The sequence below is a fragment of the Pelodiscus sinensis genome, chromosome 9 (genome assembly GCF_049634645.1).
Source record: "Pelodiscus sinensis isolate JC-2024 chromosome 9, ASM4963464v1, whole genome shotgun sequence".
In the NCBI taxonomy this organism is placed as follows: Eukaryota; Metazoa; Chordata; order Testudines; family Trionychidae; genus Pelodiscus; species Pelodiscus sinensis.
The window spans coordinates 58977823-59000254 of NC_134719.1; the positions used below are offsets into that span (position 1 = coordinate 58977823).

General features: G+C 43.9%; 1 protein-coding gene across 2 annotated transcripts in view; it reads right to left on the minus strand.

Moving 5' to 3' along the window:
• XPR1 (xenotropic and polytropic retrovirus receptor 1) overlaps window positions 1-19938 on the minus strand; it is a 171362-nt gene extending 151424 nt beyond the window's left edge. Inside the window, exons 1-2 of one of the 2 annotated variants that reach the window (XM_075936816.1) lie at window positions 19625-19938; window positions 10593-10644 (exon numbers count right to left, since the gene is read on the minus strand). In XM_075936816.1, coding sequence (XP_075792931.1) covers window positions 10593-10644; window positions 19625-19693 — 121 coding nt within the window. In that variant the 5' untranslated portion in view covers window positions 19694-19938. The remainder of the gene's footprint in view (window positions 1-10592; window positions 10645-19624) is intronic. The other variant, XM_075936817.1, reaches the window with a different exon arrangement.
• Window positions 19939-22432: the final 2494 nt, after the last annotated feature.

The following is a 22432-nucleotide window of genomic DNA, read 5'->3' on the forward strand; positions in this document are numbered from 1 at the left end:
AGTCAAAGGCATCATCAGGGAAAGAACACCAGTATCTACATGAATTCAGAAATAGAAACCAGACAAGCAAGTTCCATACAGTAATTAGCCTCATTCCAGAGTGTAGGGCTCAGGCATAATCCCAGCTCTTGGCAGACAACAGTTTACATGCAGTCATGAACCTGTTCCCCCTTTCTCTTAATTATCCTACTCTGATTTTAGGCCATCCGAGACATTTTCATGAAGGACACTTGCCAAACAAAATGGTCTTGGATCAGTGGCAGGGTCCCCTATGGCTGATGCATAGCTAGTGTTCATGCCTGATAAACAACATGCACCAGGTCAGTGATACTCACCAATTTCAGTGAATGCCCCACAGCTAGCATAATTTGCATTTGCCACACCTGATTGGACCATTGGTCCGTCAGAATCCAGTATCCTACAAAAGAGGTTTCAGACACTGGCACAACATCGCTCTCCCCCAATTCTCGAACATATTGTCGATGCCACAATGTTGTATATAGGATTCCAAAAGAGGAGATTTAGTTTAAGACCTGTATTTTGTAACAATTAAACTTACCTTCTGAATCATGAAATTTCCAGGTTCAAAACTCACCAAAACCACATTTGTTTAAAGCTATAGCATCAGTAAAAGAATCTGCTTGTTAAAAATGATACTGAACCTGTTTGTGCCCCAAAAAAGTCATCTCATACAACAACTTTAGACAACTACCCACAGTGTAATCTATAAACATTGTTTGGGTCCACTACAAATGTGAATATCACCGAAAATCACTGTGACATTAAACTAACCAATTGTAAGCTACCCATAAACCAATTAACAAAAAACACTGAAATGTAATCAACTGAATGTGAATTTCATAGAGATGTCCTAGACCAACAATCATTAACCATTTATTTGTAGTAATAAACATTAGTGATATATGTTGAGTGTATTTGTCTACGTTAAGCTAATAACAAGGTACAGTAAAATCTCCCTCTCTCTCTCCACACACACACACATACACACACACACATAAATATATAAAGATTTTCCTCCTGGGTGACAGAATGATGTCATCACGCTCTCACACACTCTGGCCCTGAAGCCACTGGACCGGGGGGGGGGGGGGGGGGGGGGGTTGATGAGTGTAACGAGCGAAGCCCATCAGAATTTTATATTTTTATTTGTGCATCTGTCTGTCCTTAAATTCATTTGTTCAAGAACTCCTCCTAAATGATTAAGAGCTAGGACCACCGAATTTGGCAGGTAGCTTCCTCAACTTAAAACAAGGTCATGATTTGGTTGTGCCAGAAAAACACTAAGTGCTGGAATAGGATTGTTTTCTATAACACAGAAAGGGAACAGGTTGAGAGCAGGGACAGTTATGGAGCACAATGACCCCTGGGCGCAGCGAGTACAGAGGACAGTTATAATATAGAGTGAACACAGGGGGTTGGCTGCACCAAGAAGAGTGGCCAGCTGGGGCCAGAGCTCTCCATATTGCCAGCAATGGCCTAGTGGCCCCACTATCACAAACCCCACACCCCTGATCCTAAGTCACAGTACCAAACAGGGTGGGAGGCCACTAGCACCTGTCAGCAGGCCCTTCCCCTTCCGCCCACCCCCCAGCCCCCAGGGCCACTGCAGCCCTGCCACAGGCCAGGGGAACCATCCCACCCAGAATGAGATGCAGGCCGACCAACATGGCCCTGGTCCACACACCCCGAGCACATGTAGGTCCCAGTGAAGACTCCGCCCCCCCCCTTCCAGAGGTACCACAGGCAGGGGGCAGACAGCATGGCCCCAGATCTCCCCAAAAGCAGATGTGTCCCCCTGGAGCCAGGGCAGGACCACACAGCCCTACCCCTCCCTGTCCCCCCAGCTGAGCACTGGGGACCTGGGCACCCCAGGGAGTTGCCACAGGTGGCCCTAGTGAGTCCCCCAAACCTGCCAGCCCTGACTTCTGCACCTCCCAACCTCTGCCCTAAGCCTTCCCAAGTACCTGAGCAATACCAGGTAAATCTTCAAGTGTGATATAGGTGGTACAGGTTGAACCTCTGTGGTGAGGGACTCTTTGGTCCAGAAACATTGGTGGTCTGGAAGGACCATGGATATTGCAGGACTATAGTGCCTGCCCCCTCAGCAGTAGAGGTTGCGGTGGCTCAGAGCAGAGCCAAGCGGCAGGGCCACCTGGACAGCAGAGTTTGCAGGGCACCAGAGCTCACAGGCGGTGGGACTGAGAAATCAGTGTGTGTGTGTAGGGAGTGGGAGGGGAGTGGAGCTGGTAGAGCAGTGGAACCCACAGCCCGTGGAGCTGCTGGGAGCTCCGACAGGGTGGTGGATCTGCCGTGACGCCACCAAGAGCTCTGGTGAGGCTGCTGCAGCAGCTGGTGGGACTGAGAGGCTGGGGAGAGGAGCCTAGGCATTAGGGAAGAAGAGCCCAACAGGGAGCTTAGCACCCTGCCTCCCAGACCTCACCTGGCCTCACAAACTCCATTGTCTGGGACAGGTTATGCCCTGAGGTCCAATCTGTAGATGCTAAAATCCTGTTCCTGTCTTAGGAGTCATTAATTAATTGACTCAAAGTTTAAATAACTAACTTACTACAGCGACTAGTATTATTATTTATATTGTCTTCAGATTCATCTTCTATGTGATGACGAACTGCCTTGATAATCTGAATGCCTAATTGATTTATGTAAACAGATGCAACTAGTATGGCTGTGTGTTCATAGGAAACACAATTAGCTTCAAAGCAACAATATACAGTCTAATCTTCATCTTGGAGAGGTTCTAGCATGACAAGTGCAGTCAAGGTTATCAATTTGCTTTAAGATAATAAAGAAAAAGCCCAGGGCCCAATCCTGCCATCTCACATCTGCCTAAACTTTGACAGAGAAGGTATAAGGAACAAGACTGAGATCTCCTGGTTTACTCTGTATTTAACCTGTAATTGTCATGGAAGGACTTGAACAAACTCTACTACTGGATTGCCTATTGGACAATAACCTTTTAAAGTGATTCCGGAGACAGAGACAGAGAGTGTATCAAAATATCAGATTAAAATCCAAAAATGGTTTTTCCTATAGTTGCTCTTAGCCAAAGTAAAGCAGACTTGTTTAAAACAACAAAATCCAGATTTACCCTCATTTTGAAGGCATTTGTTACATTTTAATTGTTGAGCAGAAGAACTGAGCCTTGGTGCTGAATCTGTGCAGTTTCTGCTCTTAAAATTCCCCTTGAAATCAACAAGAATTTTAGGTGTACAAAGAACACACCTCCACATTTATTCAATTAGTTCCACTTCCTAACTTTCAGGTCTGAATATGAAAGCTTAACTGGCATTCTAGAGGTACCATAACAGTAGTGGAGTTCCATTAATCAAATTACACAAGGGAACATCAGTCACCTACTGTGTGCATCCCTGTAGCAGCAAGAACAGACTCCACCAGCCAGTAGAAGAGAGAAAGTTTACTGCTTCTCCAGGATACAGCACAGCATAGACATGACGTGGCTACAGGAGTCAGGGCCAGGATGCCTCAGACTCCTGGGGCTAGGGGGGTCCATCACCCCCTCAACCCTCAGCACTCAGCTTAGTCTGTTCCCTTCATGTTTCCCAGCCAGAAAGTGCCTCGCTCCCAGGCCCTGCCCCCCATCCAGGTGTTCATCTTCACCTCCCTTCCTTTGTCTCTCCCCTGGGGAAGAGTTTTGCTAATTGCTCAGACTGGGACTAGGTGTCTGGGCCAATACACATGTGGGTGAGTCAGTGGGAATCTCACATCACAACGCAGGGGAACCCCGGGTTACAGAGCAGACAGCACCCCCACTACATCACACCTACCTACTACCCCACCCCACTGCATCACAAAGAAAGAGTCCCCACCACTTATCAAAGAGCTAGAGTTACTTTAAAGCTAAACCTGAGTTCACTGGTCTAAGATCACACAAGGATCAACTAAGTATGGTTCATCCTCACACAACATTGAATAAAAATTTATTCTATGGAGCATTTTCACTCATACCTGAACAAATGGTTCTTGCACTGGGCAATGTGCTAGGATTATGCCAACTACAGCAATAGAAGACTCCACGGTTTCTGGTGGCAGTATCCATCTTTTCTTGGAGTCTCCCTTGAAATGGATTGACAGTTGGACAATCTAGCTGCATGGGTCCACTCCACACTAGCAGAAGAGAGGAGCCTGGACTGGTAGGTTACCAATAAGATAGCTGTCTTAGGCAGTTGCATTAGGGATAAGTGAAGTAACAAAGAGAAGCATCTCTCATGATTCCTTGAACTTTCACTACAACACTTAGAGTAAGTTTGCAGTTGTGGCAAGGTGGATTGGAGGCCAAGCATCTCAGACCCATTGCTCCTCTTTTTGGCTTCAAATCCATCCTGCCCCTCAAACAGGTTGGCAGCACTTATAAAATACATTCGGAATTATCACTATAATTTCTTTAACAGCATACTTCTAAAACCAAATGTGGCTATTTAGGATTTACAGTGGTATGGTCTAGAATGCAGAAAATTCAGCCCTTAATAAAAACTTGGGGTTACATAATGCATGAAAAATCAATTGCATGCCATAATGCACCAATATATATGCAATTTTCCTTTTCCCAATCCACTGATTGCATCTCTTGTTAAAGTCACATAGCTAGTCAATTTCTCATCAGAAACCACAGATTAGCATTCAGTCTCCTTGGTGATACACAATGCTTCACTCTCTTCACACAAAAAAATGAGAAACTTAACACATGACCTTATTGGGCCCTGACCCTACCGCCATCACCACTCCTTGCCCCCTCAATGTTGTATGGATGGCTGCTGCTCAGAGCATTAAGTCTAACAGCCCATCACAGTGCAGTATTTAAGAACCACTGGGACAGCCATGTTATTGTACACAATATTATTGGAACTGCTTTGCACTCAGAGTGAATTCATACATTCTGACATAGCTGTCTACCATATGGCTTTTGGCTACAGATATAGATTTTGGAATGTTTTCCTGACTGACAAGTCACTAGCTTTTATATTATTTCTTTGAAACTGCTGCATTTGTGCATCTGACAACTGAATATCGTTAATTCAATGTTATTTATACAGCATATTAGCTATTAGCACAGACTATAAGAATGGCTGCCATGTCCAACAGTAGCAGTGGAGCAATTTAAAATAAGGTAATTTAAATTGTTAAGTCACTTGAATTTTTTAACTATAGAATCACTGAAGTAAAACTAATATAATCTGTTATTGCAATTTTAAAATTAAAAATAAACTAAGGTTATAAATTATTTGTTAAAAAATGATACTACCGTATATTCCGGCGTACAAGACGACCTCTGAAGTTAAAAAACATCCCCCAAAAATCGGGGGTCGTCTTGTACGCCGGATGCCCCGCCGCCGGAGCCCCTCCGCGGCTTTGAAAGCCTCAGGGGAAGCCGGCGGGGGGGCAGCCCATGCGCGCATGGGCTGCCCCCCCTCCGGAGCCCCTCCGCGGCTTTGAAAGCCTCGGGGGAAGCCGGCGGGGGGGCAGCCCATGCGCGCATGGGCTGCCCGCCCGCCGGAGCCCCTCCGCGGCTTTGAAAGCCTCGGGGGAAGCCGGCGGGGGGGCAGCCCAGGCGCGCATAGGCTGCCCCCCCTCCGGAGCCCCTCCGCGGGGCTCCGGAGGGGGGGCAGCCCATGCGCGCCTGGGATGCCCCCCCGCCGGCTTCCCCCGAGGCTTTCAAAGCCGCGGAGGGGCTCCGGCGGGGGGGAGCCCAGGCGCTCCTGGCGGCTTTGCTCCCGGTGCCTCTGGTCTGCTGGGGACCATCTCCAGCAGACCAGGGACACCGGGAGCAAAGGAGGCGGAAGGGCGCTGGGGTATAAGATGAAACCCTATCTTTTAATTAAAAAGATAGGGGGTCGTCTTATACACCCAGTCGCCCTATACGCCGGAAAATACGGTACTGGCAGGATTTCTTATTTGACTTTTATAAGATTGTTATAGGCAAAAAAGCAAAATATTAGAAATAAAATCTCTAATCGGGCAGAACACTTAAAACAGATGTGCAGGGGAGCCTAGAGACTCGCCAGGCAAGGTTTAGGGGGATGACTCCACACTACTGGAAGAGGCAGGGCTGGAACAGCCAATCCTCACCACCACCTGGACCACAGCAACCCACCCCAGCCCTTAGAGCTGCTTATAGTGCATGCGGTGTCCAATGGCAAATTAAAGGACCTGGGGTTCTGGGTGTCTCTGCTGCTGCAGCGGAAACAGCTGGGAGCCCTGGGTCCATTTGAATCACTGGGCCCAGATGCAATTGCCCACTCTGTCCTCCTCTCCCCCTCATTGGATGGACGCTGATGGACTTCAATGAGACTACAAAGGTGCTTAAAGTTAGGCATGTGCAAAATTAAAAGTAGTACAGAACACCTAGTTTAAGACTGTAAAGTAGGAAGAAGTTAAAGAACTAACAACATGGACATAAAATTCCTAATTTAAAAATCATTCTTATTCATTACAAGTAAGAGGAGGTCAAATTTTGACTCTATGCAGACTGTGTTCTAATAAAAAAGGCAAATATTTCAACATTAATTGAGATCTATATTAGTTCCAAGTCAACTAAACTATTAATACTCCTTTCTAAATTCACTATTGCCTGGTCCTCCTTTTTATCCCCCATCTTTAAGCACACACGAAACAGAGATTAGGGCCAGGAATGATTACTTTGACTTAGCACACTGCCCTTGTTTGCACTAAAAATATTTAATCCTAAAAACACTCATGCTCATACTCTCATCCCAATCTTATGGTTATAACCAACACATGGTGTGACCTTTAAGCAGATTAATGTAACAAACTGAATGGGACTGCCTCACTGGGATAATCATAGGAGAGATTCTTTGTTCCTCCATTGTATTATAAAGACACATCAGGATTCCATGGGATGTTAGTGAAGTGAGCTGGCCATTTTTCCAAAGCATCTTACAGGCAGTGTCTGGCAGAATATGATCTCATTTCAATGATGCTACTCCTTCCCTGTCCCCAGCATGCATTTTTTAAACCAAAGCAACCAATCAACATTAATTCCATTCCATTATTCACTGATGACAGCTGATCTCCTCTTAAGTCTTAATTGCATAATAACAATTCAAGCATCACATTTTATATAAGGAATTAGTGGAAAACTCAAAGCTACCACATTGAAATGAAGCTACCTCATAGTAAAGACAGCTGTTTGCAATTCTGATTGCATACAGTATAAAAACCAGACTGTTTTTGTGAATGTTCGTGTATTGTTTCTTTATAGCTGTAACAAAAAGTGTTTTGATTTTTTTCACTACCGGTCCTGACTGCCATTTCGTCATAAAAACATTGCTAACAACTACCAATATTTGTGAAATGAATATTCTCTGCTCTACAACCCTCATTGCTGATCACTAATATGAAATTTGGCATGTACCTATTATAAAAGTTCACTAATTTTCTTAACCAGAGAAAAGGAAGCACCTTGTTGTTTTTGTTTTGTTTTCTCTTGTTGTAGAAGTAGCAAACCGTGCTGTGTTTTTTTCCTGATTCTGATGTGTTATTCAGCACTATTAATGAATAATCCACACTAGTTTTGCAACAGGACTGATAAGCAGCTCTCCTGACCCACTGCTCCCAGAAGACAGTTTTTTGGTTGCCATTTCATATGGGACAAGCCAGCTTATTAGGTCCAACTTTGTCTACCATCTACTATACTATAACCATAGCTCTTCGATTGTCCCTGTTTTCACAGTCCTTATTTGATAACATCAGAGTACTGAAAAAGAAAATTGATGTAAATAAATCATACCAAAGCAATAACCTGCTCCCACCCCAATTTCAGACAGAGCTTTTTGCTTGTACCATTTAATATAAGTCTCAATAGTCAGCAACAACCAAGCTGTCTACAAACTTGCTTTGTCTGCAACCGAGATGATTCCTGTCACTAAATTACAAGGTCTAAATCACAGTTTTCCCTTCTTACTGATAAACAGTTATTTACACACAATTACTTCCTTGGCCTTTTGGACTTCATTCATTTCCCACCTTTAAGAAAAAAAAAATCGCACCTTATTTTTTTTTAGCAAACTGTTAAAGACTACACTCAGGACTAGGGATGTAAATGGGTAACCGGTTAACCATTGCCTGGGAGCATCTACGTGGGCTGGGAGTCGGCAGCCTCACGGGGATTTATGGGGGACCGACTGAAATGATAGCAGGAAGGGCTACTAGGCTCCTAGCCCGTGAGGCCATTCAGGCTGGAAGTTGGCAGTCCTACCCTGCACCTGGTTCCGGACCCCCTACAGTCCCTGCTCACGGTGCAAGGTCCGCACCAGCCCAGGCACTTCTGCCCAATGTGCTGAAACAGCCCAGCCCTGCTTAATCTGTTAACCCATTAAATTTAACGTTTAACTAATTAACCAAGTAAATGGGATTTTACATCCCTATTCATGACCCATTCCTCACGAACAGCCCTGAGATTCGGTATTGAAATCTGCAGCCTCAATTGTATAGTGATCTACAGCCTCAATTATTTGTCTGGGGTGTGGCTCGGGAATTAAAATTGTTCAATATCCTATCTCATACAGTACTGAATACTTTTATCACCACACTTGAGTAGACTAAGGAATACTATAAGGCCTTCATTAATTTTAATTGCTGGAATAAATCCAAGTCAGTTTACAAAGGGATTTGAAGACGTTAACCCAACATTAATCAACAGTATGCTGCAAATGAAGATTATAACATTCGCATTTTAGAATGAGTGTGTGTAATCAAACAGACATGCCCCCAAGCACTGGTATCTCTCATGGTTTGAGCCCCACTCCTGTCACTTTTCATATATAAAGCGTGCGTGCGTGTGTGTGTGTGTGTAAAAGACACTACAGAAACCCTGTTGCCTTTGCTTCTTTCTACCTGCAGTTTCATTTTGCTGTAACATCATTAATTAGATTAATTCTTAAATTTATATATAAAGTGTTGAAGTGTCACTATTCAACATCCCAATAACAAAATTAGAATATTTTCTAAACCCCTTATATGATTTATCCTTCTCACAGGTAGTGATCCTTGTTTAGAGAGTGGCAAAAGGAATAAAATTATATCCTACTGAGATACAAGTTTCTGGAGTAAGTAGGAAGAGTGGTTCAATTGCAACAGATGTAAAATATTTTTAAAAACAAGTTAAGTTTCAAAATCCCTTAAAATAACAAAGATTATGTTGAAAAATATTTAGAGTGGACCCTGTCCACTCAAGCAAATAATCAGAATGAATTATTTACAGGCACGCTTTCATCTTCACTACAGCTGAGAAGAGCTGAATTCTAAGGAGCTTAGGGAGATGCCGACACATCTGCTAACCAGGCAGAATAATGAGTAGGAGTCCAAGCAATGACAGTCCAGCAACCTGTTTTCCTGAGGGGAGAATACTGCCGGGAGACAACAGGAGAAAAGCAGAGCACTACTTTCCCTACGTGAAGCCAGTATTTCATGTCTTAGTTCCAAAGCGCTTTTTGCCTCAGAGAAAAAGCAAGGCACGATACCTGAGTTTCACCACAAAACCCCAGAAGGTGCTTCCAAGCACTTCCTCTTACAACAAAGTCACGGTGCCAATTTCTACTGACTTGTTATACTCATAGGCACATTTTCCACCAGAAACTAGGGATGTTAAATATCGATTAGCAATGGAGACAGATACCTGATCCTAAATCTCCTCTGACACTACTAAAAACCAACTCCAAAAGCTGCTTTTTGTTGATCATCACTTGCCTTCCTTCCCTGTTAGCTGAGCAGCTCCTCATCCAGCTGGCCAAAGAAGCAACCCACATATAAAAAAAAGGCAGAAGCTCAGGAGGAGAGCAAGCAGAGGGTGGAACAAGCAATTTAAAGATTAGGATAATTTTGTAGTTCTCTTAGAAAGGAGATGTAAAATAAATGTAATGAGTTTTATCAGGAAAATTAGTTTTATGAGTCATCATTTGATTAACAAAGCCTACTCTCATAATGCAACAAGTTTAAAACAGATAGGAATTTTTACATAACATCATCAAAGGAACTTAATGCCAGTGAACAGACACAAAGAAAAATATCTACATTTAAACAAATAAGAACAGCATCCCTCTGAACACAGGATAAAAGTCAGAGGCTTTCACTTGTGCTTCGGAGTAGAAACTGACCAATAGCTGGGATCAGGAAATAATTACCCCCAAAATGCAATACTGCAGTAATTAGATGGATGGCTATTTTCTACATTTCTGTCCAGCACTTTGCATTAGCCACTTTGGGGGATTGGAATTGTCATACTAGAACCGAGTACTATTCTCAACTCATAAGGGATCAGTTGCACCACTGACCGAGTATCCTTATACACAAGAAGAAAATAGTTAAGCTTCAGACTATAAAAATACCCTTTTACTGTTCTAATGATTCGCTATACAAGGCTTTAAAAATCTGGAAAAGCAGAATTTTTTTCAGCCTGAATCTTGCTTCCCTTTTGGTCAATTAAGCCTGTCAGTTTCAGGGGGACAGGCAAGAGGAAGGTGTGCTTGGTAGTCCGCATCCAGCAATGCAAGCATGATTCAGGGTCACAGCTCACTTACCTTCTATAGAAGGGGCCTGGTCCTGAGCTGCATAGAGCATCTCCTTGAAAGCCTGCAGCAAACAGAAAAACAATTAAACCAGTCAGCACAAATAAGGCAAGTCACTCTGATAAGCCTGTTTGAAAATGAATAGCAATTAAAGACTTTTTAATTCCTCATAAAAAGGTATGGAATGTGAAGTCAGGGAAATTATTCCTGACAACAACAAATACAAACAAACTACATGTTTACTGACAGCTTTGTCTAAAACCTGTTGCCTTGCTGGCTAAAAGACTACCCTGACAGCATAAGTAAATATTCTTTTTTGGGAAAATATGTCAGATTATGTAGGATTGGATTTTACTAGAAAGAAACCAGAAAAGTCCAGAGCTTTGGCATAACCTAAGAGGAATCTGTGACAGCAAAGCAAGAAAGCCTCAGGGACTGCTTCCCAGTATTGCCAAGTACTGAAAAATACATTTTTTTTTTTAAAATGAAGACAACATGACAAAAGAAATCTGCACATTTCCCTTTTTGTTTTCTATTGAATTTGAGATGAAAAGAGAACATTTATCTCAGGGTGGATAAAAATTGGTTAGAAACAGAAAAAATCTGATTTTTATTAACTCGGATTTTTTAAAATAGTCAATAAAACACTACGTTTCTCATTTAAAAATAGTTACAATTAAGTCTCATCACAAACATGCTGCACATACACTTACAGTCTCATAAAAATAAATTAATGGCTCTAGTCTGTCCAGCCTAACCACCAGCTCTTGCTTTTTGAAAGTTCTGGGCTTTCAATTTCTGTTTCTCAGCAGACTAAAAAGTAACATATGCAAAGAAAGACAAGTTGGATAGGACTGTTTTTGTTCTGACGTTGTCTAAAGACAGAGACACAATATATAGGGAAGGATGGAGGCAACATAGAAAGGAACAGAGGAGAGGACTGGAAAGAAAAAGGAAAGATGTTATTCAGCGTGCACACACAGCTTCCTATATTCCCTCACACTTTTACCACAGAAAAACTGTTATGGCTTCTATGTGCAAAAGACCCCCTATCTGGAAATATTTTGAAGAAAAATCATTCTCTGGGTTAAAAAAAGGAGAAATGTATAAAATGTAAGCAGTGCAAGAAGATGATGCAGGGCCTAGTTACAAGAATGAAACATCAGGAAAACTGCTTATTGGGAGAAAATGATGTAGATGAAGATGTGTATATGGCTGAAGAGCAATGTGAATCAACTGGTTACTTAAATAAATCACTTTGCAATACATCCTTCTTCAAGACTCTCTCTATGCCCTTTTAGTACAAGTGTGATTTGAGTAAATTCCCAAGCTGTTGGCTATGTTGGATGTTGCTAGCAAAAAGTTTAGCTTAACTAATTAAACAAGCCATGAGGTTTAGCTAATTAGGTTTAGAATCGATCACTAAAGTATATAATACAGAAAGTTGCAGTAAGAGAGATCTAGAGTTGCCAGTTGCCACTCAATGTCATTTTCTTATTTTACATTACATTAGGGGGCTGTCCCCTGTTCACTGCACTTGACAATCCCCCACTCTCCAGCCACAAAACCCCTGCTTGCTACATTCAAGTCCGACGTCATTCTGTCATGCGGCAGGAAAAGCTTTTTTATAGAGAGATATAATATATGCCCCTTATTTTGGGAGCATCATAGTCATAGACCATGAACAGACTTATGGCATTACCATTAGCCTATTCCCTATAATTCACCATATCTCAGCTTTTCTAATGGAACTCCATTTTATACTTGTTTTCTCAAAAAATCAGAAGTGCCAGCGAGTTCAATGGGGCTTACTTCAAAATTAAGCACACTCTAAGCAGTCAGCCTTCGCTTTTCTGGTAACTTGATTTAAATCCATGATTTTTGGGGGTGATTCAAATCACCAAGGCTACGTCTACACTGCAGGCTTCTTGTGCAATAACTTCTTCCACTATTTGATATTCTGTTCTGCAATGTGATTTGTCCTTTTCATATTTGTTCATTTTTTTAAATTGTATCCTTTGGTATATATGGTTGTGACTACTTTCTTCCACTATTTGATCTGAGGAAGTGGGTCTGGCCCACGAAAGCTCATCATCTAATAAACCATCTTGTTAGTCTTTAAAGTGCTACATTGTCCTGCATTTTGCTTCAACTACCCCAGACTAACACGGCTACATTTCTATCACTTTTTTGCTAACTGTTAGCCATCCAATCTTTCTCCTACATTGCTAGCCTAAAACTTTAGTTTTGGCTTTTTGGTGCACCTTTTTATTATTTTTAGTCTTTTGGTGCTCGTTTAGAAAGCTTGTCTTTTTTTAAAAGTTTTTTTTTTAAATATACATTTTTCTTTTGCTGACCCCTAGTTCTTGTGTTGAGGGACAGAGTAAAGAAGTCTTCTCTATTCACTTTTTAAATCTGTCATGATTTTATAAATCTCTAATATATCCCTTCTTAGTCATCTCTTTTCCAAGCAGAAAAGTCCCAGTCTTATTAAACTCTCCTCATATGGCCCTCTGTTAAACACTTGGTGGGAAATCTATTCAACTGCTATATGCGCAACCTGGGTTCAAGAGTGGTAATCAATCATCCTAAAATTCATGAAAAGTAACAGAGAGGTAGCCATGTTAGTCTGATCTTGGTAAAACAAAACAAAAAAAGCAGTCATGTAGCACTTTAAAGACTACCAAGATGGTTTATTAGGTGATGGATGAGCTTTCGTGGAGCAGACCCACTTTTTCAGATACAATTCATGTATTCCAAGCCTACAGCCTGTGTGCCAGTTGCAGCTAGTTACTCAAGCCATACCAACAATTCAAAAATGAGTCTAACAACGTACATTCCTGATTACTAAACAAGTGCAAATCTACTATATATTTGAGCAAGTTTGTCTGTCTATTCAAGAACTCCTCCTAGAAGATGAGGGCTAGGACCACCAAATTCAGTACACAGCTTCCTTTTACCATAACTTAAACCAATGTAAGGGTTTGGTTGTACCAGCAATGGGATTGCTTCTCAGAAAACCACACAGAAAAGAGACACTCATCAGGAAGGTGAAAGGGGCTGGCTGGGGTTGCCCCAACCCAGTCCAGAATTGCTCCAATCCTGAGCCTCCCACTACCAAGGCACCCTTTGGGAGGAGGTCAATCTCCCTCTTCTCTATTCCTATGGGAACATTGCTGGCCGTTCCCCTTTGCCAGGAAGCAAGGGAAAAGTGCACAGTTTGCTGCATTCCTCACTCTGGCTGGGGAGCGCAGGGGCAGACAAACTTGGACTTGGCCCAGCTGGCAACATGCATTCCTCCCCCGGCTGTACCTGCTGGAGCTGCAGCAGCCATGGAGAAGCGCTTCTCACCTGGACCCAAGCTCCTGTGGTGAGAAAGGGCTGGGGCTGTCCTCTCTCTGCAAGGCAGTCTGCATACAGAAGCCCTCATCCCCAGTCCCGCCCCAGAGCAATGATTTAAATGAAAACTGTACATTTTTATTTTACTTCAAAAAAAAAGCAATTAGGGACCTAAGCAACACTGAGTAAATCTTCTAGTAAAGATATAATGAGGATGCCTAGTCTTGCGTGCTAGAGCCAGAAACAGCAAGCCTCATCGACTATATTTAAGCAAACAATATCCACCATATGCAATGCATGATGAATGTGCAAGTGGTGGGGATTCAATTATGATTTGCACAGCAACTGCATTTTGAGATGTGAACGTAACATGTGTTAACTAGCATTGTACTGTCCAATTCCATTTTAGGATATTAGAAATGTTCAGCCTGTCTTTTTTGGCTGTTATCCTAATCATTCTGAGAGCAACTAACAAGATGCGAAGCCTAGCCCTTGAGCCCCACTCCAGTTCTCCAAGATAAAGTCACTACATCTTAACTTGAAAATACTACTCAAGTAAAAAAAGCAAACTCTGCAACTAGAGAGCAAATCAGAACTGTGGTAACATGATGGTCAAAATCTTGCAAAGTAAATAAAAGGTCGAAAGGACATCTTTATGTCCAGTCCCACAGATGGCAAGATAGCTAAAATTGTCTCTCCCCAAAAGTCTGATTCCTGAATCTACACAGAGGTCTCAGCATGGGTCACTTGCGTAACTGTTTTGCTACTTAAGATATTTTACTGAGCTCCTCTATGCCAAATCAATCTTTTCCCTCAACTGTTTTCTTTTTAAAACATTCCCAGCAAATACTTGGCATCTGAGTCTGTTTCTTATTCTTGCTTGTTAGTTGCATATGACCTGGGTTCCATAGTCCATCAAGTGGCAAAAGTGTACTTGTTTTTCCTATTAATCTTTGTCTAACTATAACTTTTTCCATGCACTAACATTCACACAGCCCAAGAAAAATATTAAGCAGGGGAAAAAAGCTACTTGAAATCTGCTATATGAAGGAAGCTACTTCCCAAATCTCCTCAGAAGCATGTAAACCAGGGATGGGGATCCTATGGTCCATGTGCAGGATCTGGCCCACGAGGCTCGGGGCTCCCCCTTCCGAGCCACAGCTGAGTAAAGCGGTGCTGGAGATCCAGCCACATCGGGGGGGGGGGGGTGCGCTGCCCACTCCTGGCCCCTCCCTCTCACCCACACCCTGCAACCCCACTCTACTCCTACACCCACCCTCCTGCCCACACCCCCTCACTCCCACCCCACTCTTGCACACTCCCTCCCAAACCATGCACCACCACCCCTCAGCCCACTCCTACACTCTACCCCCATCCAGACCCTGCACTCCTACCCCCAGTTTGCTTCCCTCACTGACTAGGCCCCAAACTGAGAAACAGAAAAAAAACCCTACTCCCACAGGCTTTGGGGTAGGACCAAAAGTGAGAGGTGCAGTGTGTGGAAGGGGGCTGCCAGGAATTGGGCTGGCGGTGGGGAGCGGGGAGGGAAAGAGAGAGGTCTAGGCAGGAGGTAGGGTGCAGTTTAATATCAGTTACATGGTTAATAATGTTTTAAATTTTTAACATCATAACTAGATGAAAGATCATTCTCAAAGAGTAGCTATCAATGGTTCACCGCCAAACTGGAAGGATGTATTTAGTGGGTTTACCCACAGGTCTGTCCTGGTCCAGAACTACCCTTGAACATCTTTAATCCAGCAAATCTGAAAACAGGGTATGCTGGATTAAGATGTTGCCAGGCCAGGGGGGCGTAGTGGGGGTCAGTGTGAGCGGGTGGGGCACTTACCTGGCACCCTGTTCCTGGGAGCACACATAGCTCTGCATCCCCCGCCAGCCCCAGGCACTGCTACCCACCACTATGGGAATGGCGGGGAAAAGCCTCAAGGGAAGTGGCTCTGTGCACTACTGTTTCCCTAGCAGCGAGAAAGAGGGCGAGCCAGCACATTAAGCCACTTCCCTCCTCCATACCATAGGGTTTTCCCGGATTAGGGCCACCCAGAGAACCGAGGTTCCAGGGTAGTCAATATTTTCATTAATGACTTGGATAATGAAGTGAAAAGTATGTTTATAACATTTGCAAATGACATGATATTGGGAGGGGTTGCTACCAGTCAGAAGGATAGGATTAGAATTGAAAATAATTCTGACAAACTGGAGAACTGGTCAGAAATCCACATGATGAAATTCAATCAAGTACAAAGTACTATTCTTGGGGAAAAAATGAAATGCTCAACTTCAAAATGGGAAATAAAAGGTTATATAGAGGCATAGCCGGAAAAAAAAAATCTAGGAGTTATAGTTACTCACAAACAGAATTTAAGTCAGGAAAAAAGCTAATTCTGGAGTCCCAGAAGTGACATGGGTAAGACATAGGAAGTCCTCCTCTACTTGGAATTGGTGAGACCTCAGCCCGAATGTTGTGTCTAGCTCTAGGAGCCACACTTTAGGAATGATGTGGACAAATTGGAGAATGTCCATGGGAGAGTAACAAAAATGATAGAAGGTACAGAAAACCTCACCTACAAGGGAGATAAGCCAATAATTTCTTGTTCTAATATACAGCAGAGGAGATTTAGGTAGATATTAGGGGGGGGGGGAAATCTACTTGTAAGGGTATTTAAGCACTGGTTCAGACTTCCAAGGGAGACTGTAGAATCTTCAACATTGGACATTTTTAAGAACAGGTTAGACAAGGGTCAGCCAGGTTTACTTGGTTATGCCTCAGCACAGGGGACTGGAGTAGGTCCTTTGAGCAACCTTCTAGCACAACATTTCTGTGCTTCTATGAAACCTCATTCAGGGTAGGTCTTCATTTTCTGCTTACCATATCTTTTCTAGAAAATATCTACAAGAGGCAAAATGCAACATTAATCTGATATTTTTAGAAGATATCCACTTGAAATTTTTAACCTCCACTTGGTTACATAATTCTTTAAATTACCTAGTGAACTGGCAACTTTAATCTCATCAAACTAAATGTAAGCCATCTTTAATAAGATAATCATTAACTGGTATTGAGATGCAAGGACTAATTCATTTAGTACTGAGGAATGAACAGAAGAGGTAGGATTGGTGAAAACAGCATACATTATTAATATTACTCTCCTGTGGTTCGCTTATCAATTTATTTCTACTGTAAATATTGAAATGTGAAGTATCCCGAGGGGAAAAAGCTCAAGTAGCAGGGAATGGATTTTTTTTTAAATCAGCCATTACAGGTTGAGAAGAAGTTATTCCTGGTCATGGGTCTCAAGTTGTGGAATCAGACATATTCACATATACTGAACTATTGTCGAGGACTTGGGCATATTAATATAACTGAAGTCTCTAAAAAATATCATCAATGTATGCACATGTATTTTGACAACCTCCATCAGGGCAAAGTGGAATCTTCTAACAAAACCCATGGGACAGATTTGAAACTAAGTCATAAGCAAGATCTTTTGAAAGTTGATAGCTAATACAAGACTGTTTTGAAGACTCTGAAACACTAGAAGATATTGGTAAAAGAAAGAGCCTCCCTAAACTTGGAATGAAAAAAAAATAGATTCTAACAACAAATATCACTGACAGTGCTAACAAACAAGAGTACAAAACAGGCCACAGTATTACTGAGTGTGAAAACACAAGCATCTAAATCAAGAGATATCATAGTATGATAATATTTATTCACTCTAATTGTTGTCAAAAAATTGGGGAAGATGCACATAAGAGTAGCTTCACTAACTAGACTACCAGTCTTACCTGAAAAATGTATGAATAAAAATACATTTTCAGTAGTATCACTACCAGTACTGAAGCATTAGTAATTTATTACTGCAAAGCTTTAAGTAACAAAGGAAGCTAGCCTTCAGAATTTCATGCCAAATACTGCCGTGGATATCTGTGCAGAAACCCAACAGATAGATGCATTTGCATGCACAAAGCCCACTGGAATAATTTAGTCCATTTTTTGTTTATTTTGCAAATGTTATGATGGATGATAATTTTACAGGATATCTGCTACTTGGTTAAAATAGATTTCAAGAAACTCTGATGACATATATACTGCAAAGCTTTATTTCATACATACTCAAACCTTTACGGTTTAATACATTTTAAATATTGAACCTGTCTAGTCTTTCCCATTTCTTAAAAAAAAAAACATTTCTATACCCGAATTTAAGATTAACCAAGGGATAATTGTATTGCTAAACCTGAAAAAATAAAAGCTACTTCTTCAAATAATCCATGATTAATAGAGCAGAATCTTTTGTTATTTGAATTCCTCAAGGTATAGAGTCTGCAACTGAAGTGGTTTGTTTACCCTAAAATCAAGAACGAAGCAGACAAATGCAAAACAAATTTCCCCAGGTCTCATTAACCTTAAAAAAATACGCAACTGTTGCTATAAAAACCATAATGTTCTCAGCCACTCAGGTAGATTTTTTTATAGTCACCACAGCTATCTGTTCAGTTCTGATCTTTAGGAGCCGTACTTCAGGACTCTGAGCCAAAGAGATCATATATTTCATACCTCCACATGTAGAGAACTGACAGTGGTGCTGAAAATCACTAGCTCATAAGAAGCTATAAAAACACCACCAGACTGAATAAGACCTATAATCTGGGCTCTTGTCAGGATCCCAGAACTGAAAGAATATAAAACACAACATAACATTACACATAACTCTACCTACAATTCCACAGACTCTGTATTTTTAATTTATGTAAAAAAAAATACTGCAAAGGAGAAATGATTCTCCGCTTCGGACATATTATCAATTATGTTGTGTATCATCTTTGGTTCCTCCTAATAATCCCCACTGTTATTTAATAACTTACTTATGCCCCCAAGCTTCTGAACTCAGCTCATCTGCTACCAGAGAGGTTGTACGCAAAAATCCAATATTGTCGCTTCCTATTAGAGCTATTACTTCAAGTTGCTTTTACCCAAGCTCCACGGATGGCATGAGCACCAGCCCCATTCTTAAAATCTATTTAGGTGTATAAACATATTGACTTTGCACTGCGTTCCTGTTGAGCATATAAACGGAAACTGCTGGCTGCGATAATATTGTCGAATATAAAAATAATCTCTTAGATCAAAGTGTTTACATGGCCAATTATCCATATTGATTATATACAGCCCTCCGAGCTCACTAGGTATTTGGGGGGTTACAGTCCTTCCCAAATATATGCAACTGAAATATATACAGCAATGTTTGTTTTTTCCAGTATTGGGGCCATATCAAGACTTTATTATTTAAATGGCCACTCCGGCTATTTGCTTCTTCAAGTCTCAACAGCACACACCCCAAAATAGAGTCCAAGTTCCACATGTATGGAGAAAAGCTACACCAGCAAAACACAACCCCACACGTTTTCATCAAGTTTCAAGCCGGTTCGCGAGCCCCCGGACAGACACTAAGCTCCCCGAGCAGGGACTGAGGGATGGAGCGGAGAGGGGCTAAGGAGGGATTCGGGCTGCAGCAGGGGGCCGCCTTGGACAGGCTTGCAGGGCGGAGAGGGGCGACCCGCCCGGGCTGGGAGAAGCCGGGGACGTGACGAGGGAGCCGAGCGCAGAGCCCCGACGCGAGACGATGCCGCGCGGGGTTCCCCTGGCGACCGGGGGCCCCTGAGGCACGCGGCGGGCGGCCCCGTACCTCGTACTGGATGTACTGCTTCCGCCACTCGGGCGTGATGTGCGCGGAGAGGTGCTCGGCGAACTTCATCCTGCCGCCCGGCCCGGCCGCCGCGCTCACTCGGCTGCCCCGGAGCCGGCGCCGCGGGACCCGGCGGTGGCTGGTGCTGGCGGGCCGCGGCTGCTGCCCCCGCCGCCGCACATGGGCCCCGCTCCCGCCGCCCGCGCTGCGCCCGCCCCGCCTCCCCGCCCGGCTCGGGTCTCCTCAGCGCTGCTCCGCCGCCCACTGCGGCCCCGCCGCAGCAGCCGCCGCCATCTTTCCCTCCTCGCTCACCCGGCCCCCCCCTTCCCCGCCGCCTGCCGACGTCATCGCCATGGTAACCGCCGCAGCGCGGAGACCGGCCGGGGGGCGGGGCGGGGGAACCAGCAAACCCCGCCCCCGGGGTGACCAACTTCGCTTGAAAGCGAAGAGCGCGCTGAGGGCTGAGGGGCGTGGCCTTCCTCCTTCGCCCCGCCCCCCAGTGCTCTAGTGCCGGGCCGCTGGGCGCGCTAGCGGGGATCCCTGCTGCAAGGGCGGGGCAGCCCCCCCAGTACACGGGAGGCAGGTGCTAGACCGCGTATGCAAGGGGGTAGTAGCGGGGGGCACGGGACTGGCCTCTAGGAGTGGGCTGACTATGAGGCAAGCAAAGGTTAGAGCAGCAAGGGCAGCCCCCCTTGGCCGTGTCAGTGCATGGAGAAGGGGGGGGCCTCCAGCACAGGGTGCTTCTGAAGTGCCCACATCTGCCAAAGGCTCTCAGGCACTTTGCAGAGCAAAGGCTGGATGCTTCAGTCCTGGCTCTGTTTCCCCTCCAACCTTCCTCAGGCCAAACAGTGGGACTCGGGCTGAGACTGGGGCGTCTGACCCGCAACACTGAACTCCAGCCTCCTGTGGTGCAGACAGCTGTAGCGCAGTGCAGAACAGTGCACTACACAACCCCCAAGGACAGCGTTTTGGCCAAGGGCAGTGGAGCAAACCCTACTCTCACGACAAGTGCTATAGTGATAGAAGTGTAGCCGTGTTAGTCTGGGGTAGCTGAAGCAAAATGCAGGACAATGTAGCACCTTAAAGACTAACAAGATGGTTTATTAGGTGATGAGCTTTTGTGGGCCAGACCCACTTCCTCACATCAAATAGTGGAAGAAAATAGTCACAACCATATATACCAAAGGATACAATATACAAGTGCTATGAAATTTCTAATGCTCCTAGAGAGAGCAGCCTACACTTCACCAGGAAACTCTTTCATCTACCATAGAAGACTCAGGTTAGGGCAATAGGGTAATTTCTTGTCATGTGCTTGGCTGACCTCATTTGAATTTAGGTTTAAGAAGGTTTGGAGTCTATTGTATTAAGTGAATGGTTTATTATTAATTATTGTGCACCAGGGTTGTGTATATAACCTCTCAAGAGTGGAGATAGGATGTGACATCATGAACATCAAAGAACTATGCTGAACAATGTGCTGGACAAGAATAGACTTTTGGGATACACAGTATCAAGTGCTTTGCCTTGGGAATCTTTAAGCCAAGGGGAGGAGAAGGCAAATTCATCACCCCCTTGGTTATGCAAAACCCTGGCCTTAGGAAGCTATGCCTTCAGGAGGGGACCATGGCCTGCTTTTTACCTGTTCCTACAGTCTAGAGATCAAAAGCTCAGGCTATATAAAGGAAAGAGTAACCTTCAGAGTTTGCTAGATCTGAACTAGGCTATTCTGAACATGTAATGGGAGAGGGGGAACCCTTGATGGGGTTTAAAGGAGTGTCTTCAGTCAAAACCCATGTTGGAGTTGAACAGTAATCTCTACTAAGCTTATTAGCCTGAGTGTACATTCTTTTTAATGTTTTTTCTGTAATGCTTTCAGCTTAAAAATAAAAGTGCTTGCTTTAAGGCAGTGGTCACCAACCAGTAGATCAGGATCTACAGGTAGATCTTGGAGCCTCTGACAGCTGATCCTGACTGGTTTGACCAGGAAGCTCTCAAGTTCTGGTACATCCATTGCCCCTCCACCCACTGTCATGCTGCTCCTGCCCTCTGCTTTGGAGCTGCTGCTCTGGGATCCTCCTGCTTGCTGTGCAGGGTGTGGGAGGGAGATGGGGGGAACATTAATGTCAGAGTGTCTCCCCTGCCCCTACTTCTGTACCCTATCTCCACACAGGGAGAAAGGGATGGAGGGAGCTTGACAATGCAAATCTGTCACTCTCTCACACTGTGTGTGTCAGTCATTCTCACAAACACACACTGTCCTTCAGTCTCATCTCCCGACCCAACACATACGTGGGGGGCTGTTGTTACTTTTTACTACTTGCAAAGTGGGTTATTTTTGGTTTTGGACTGGTCTGTGCATTTCATCATTTTCATTTCTCTCCTACACTTAAATGTAATGAATAGTGAGTTCTAAAATGCCTAACCTGTTGTGGCTGGAGTAATTATCACTGTGGTAATTACTGCTTCTGGAAGTGGCTGGCATGTCCCTGCAGCCCCATGAGAAAGGCAGAGCAGGGGGTCTCCGCATGCTGTCCTTGCCTGCAGACACCACTCCTACAGCTCCCATTGATCAATAACAGGGAACCGTGGCCAGTAGAAGTTGTGGGCTCAGTGCCTGTAGATGAGGGGCAGCACATGGTGACATGGAGCCATTGCTGTACATGCCAGCTGCTTTCAGGAATGGTGCAGAGTCAGGGCAGGAGTAAGCCTGCCTTAACCCCACAGTTCCACCACCCAGAAGTCGTCTCGGTTAAATGATGCCCAGCCAGAGCCTGCTTCCTCAACCCCTGTCCGAGCCCTGCACCT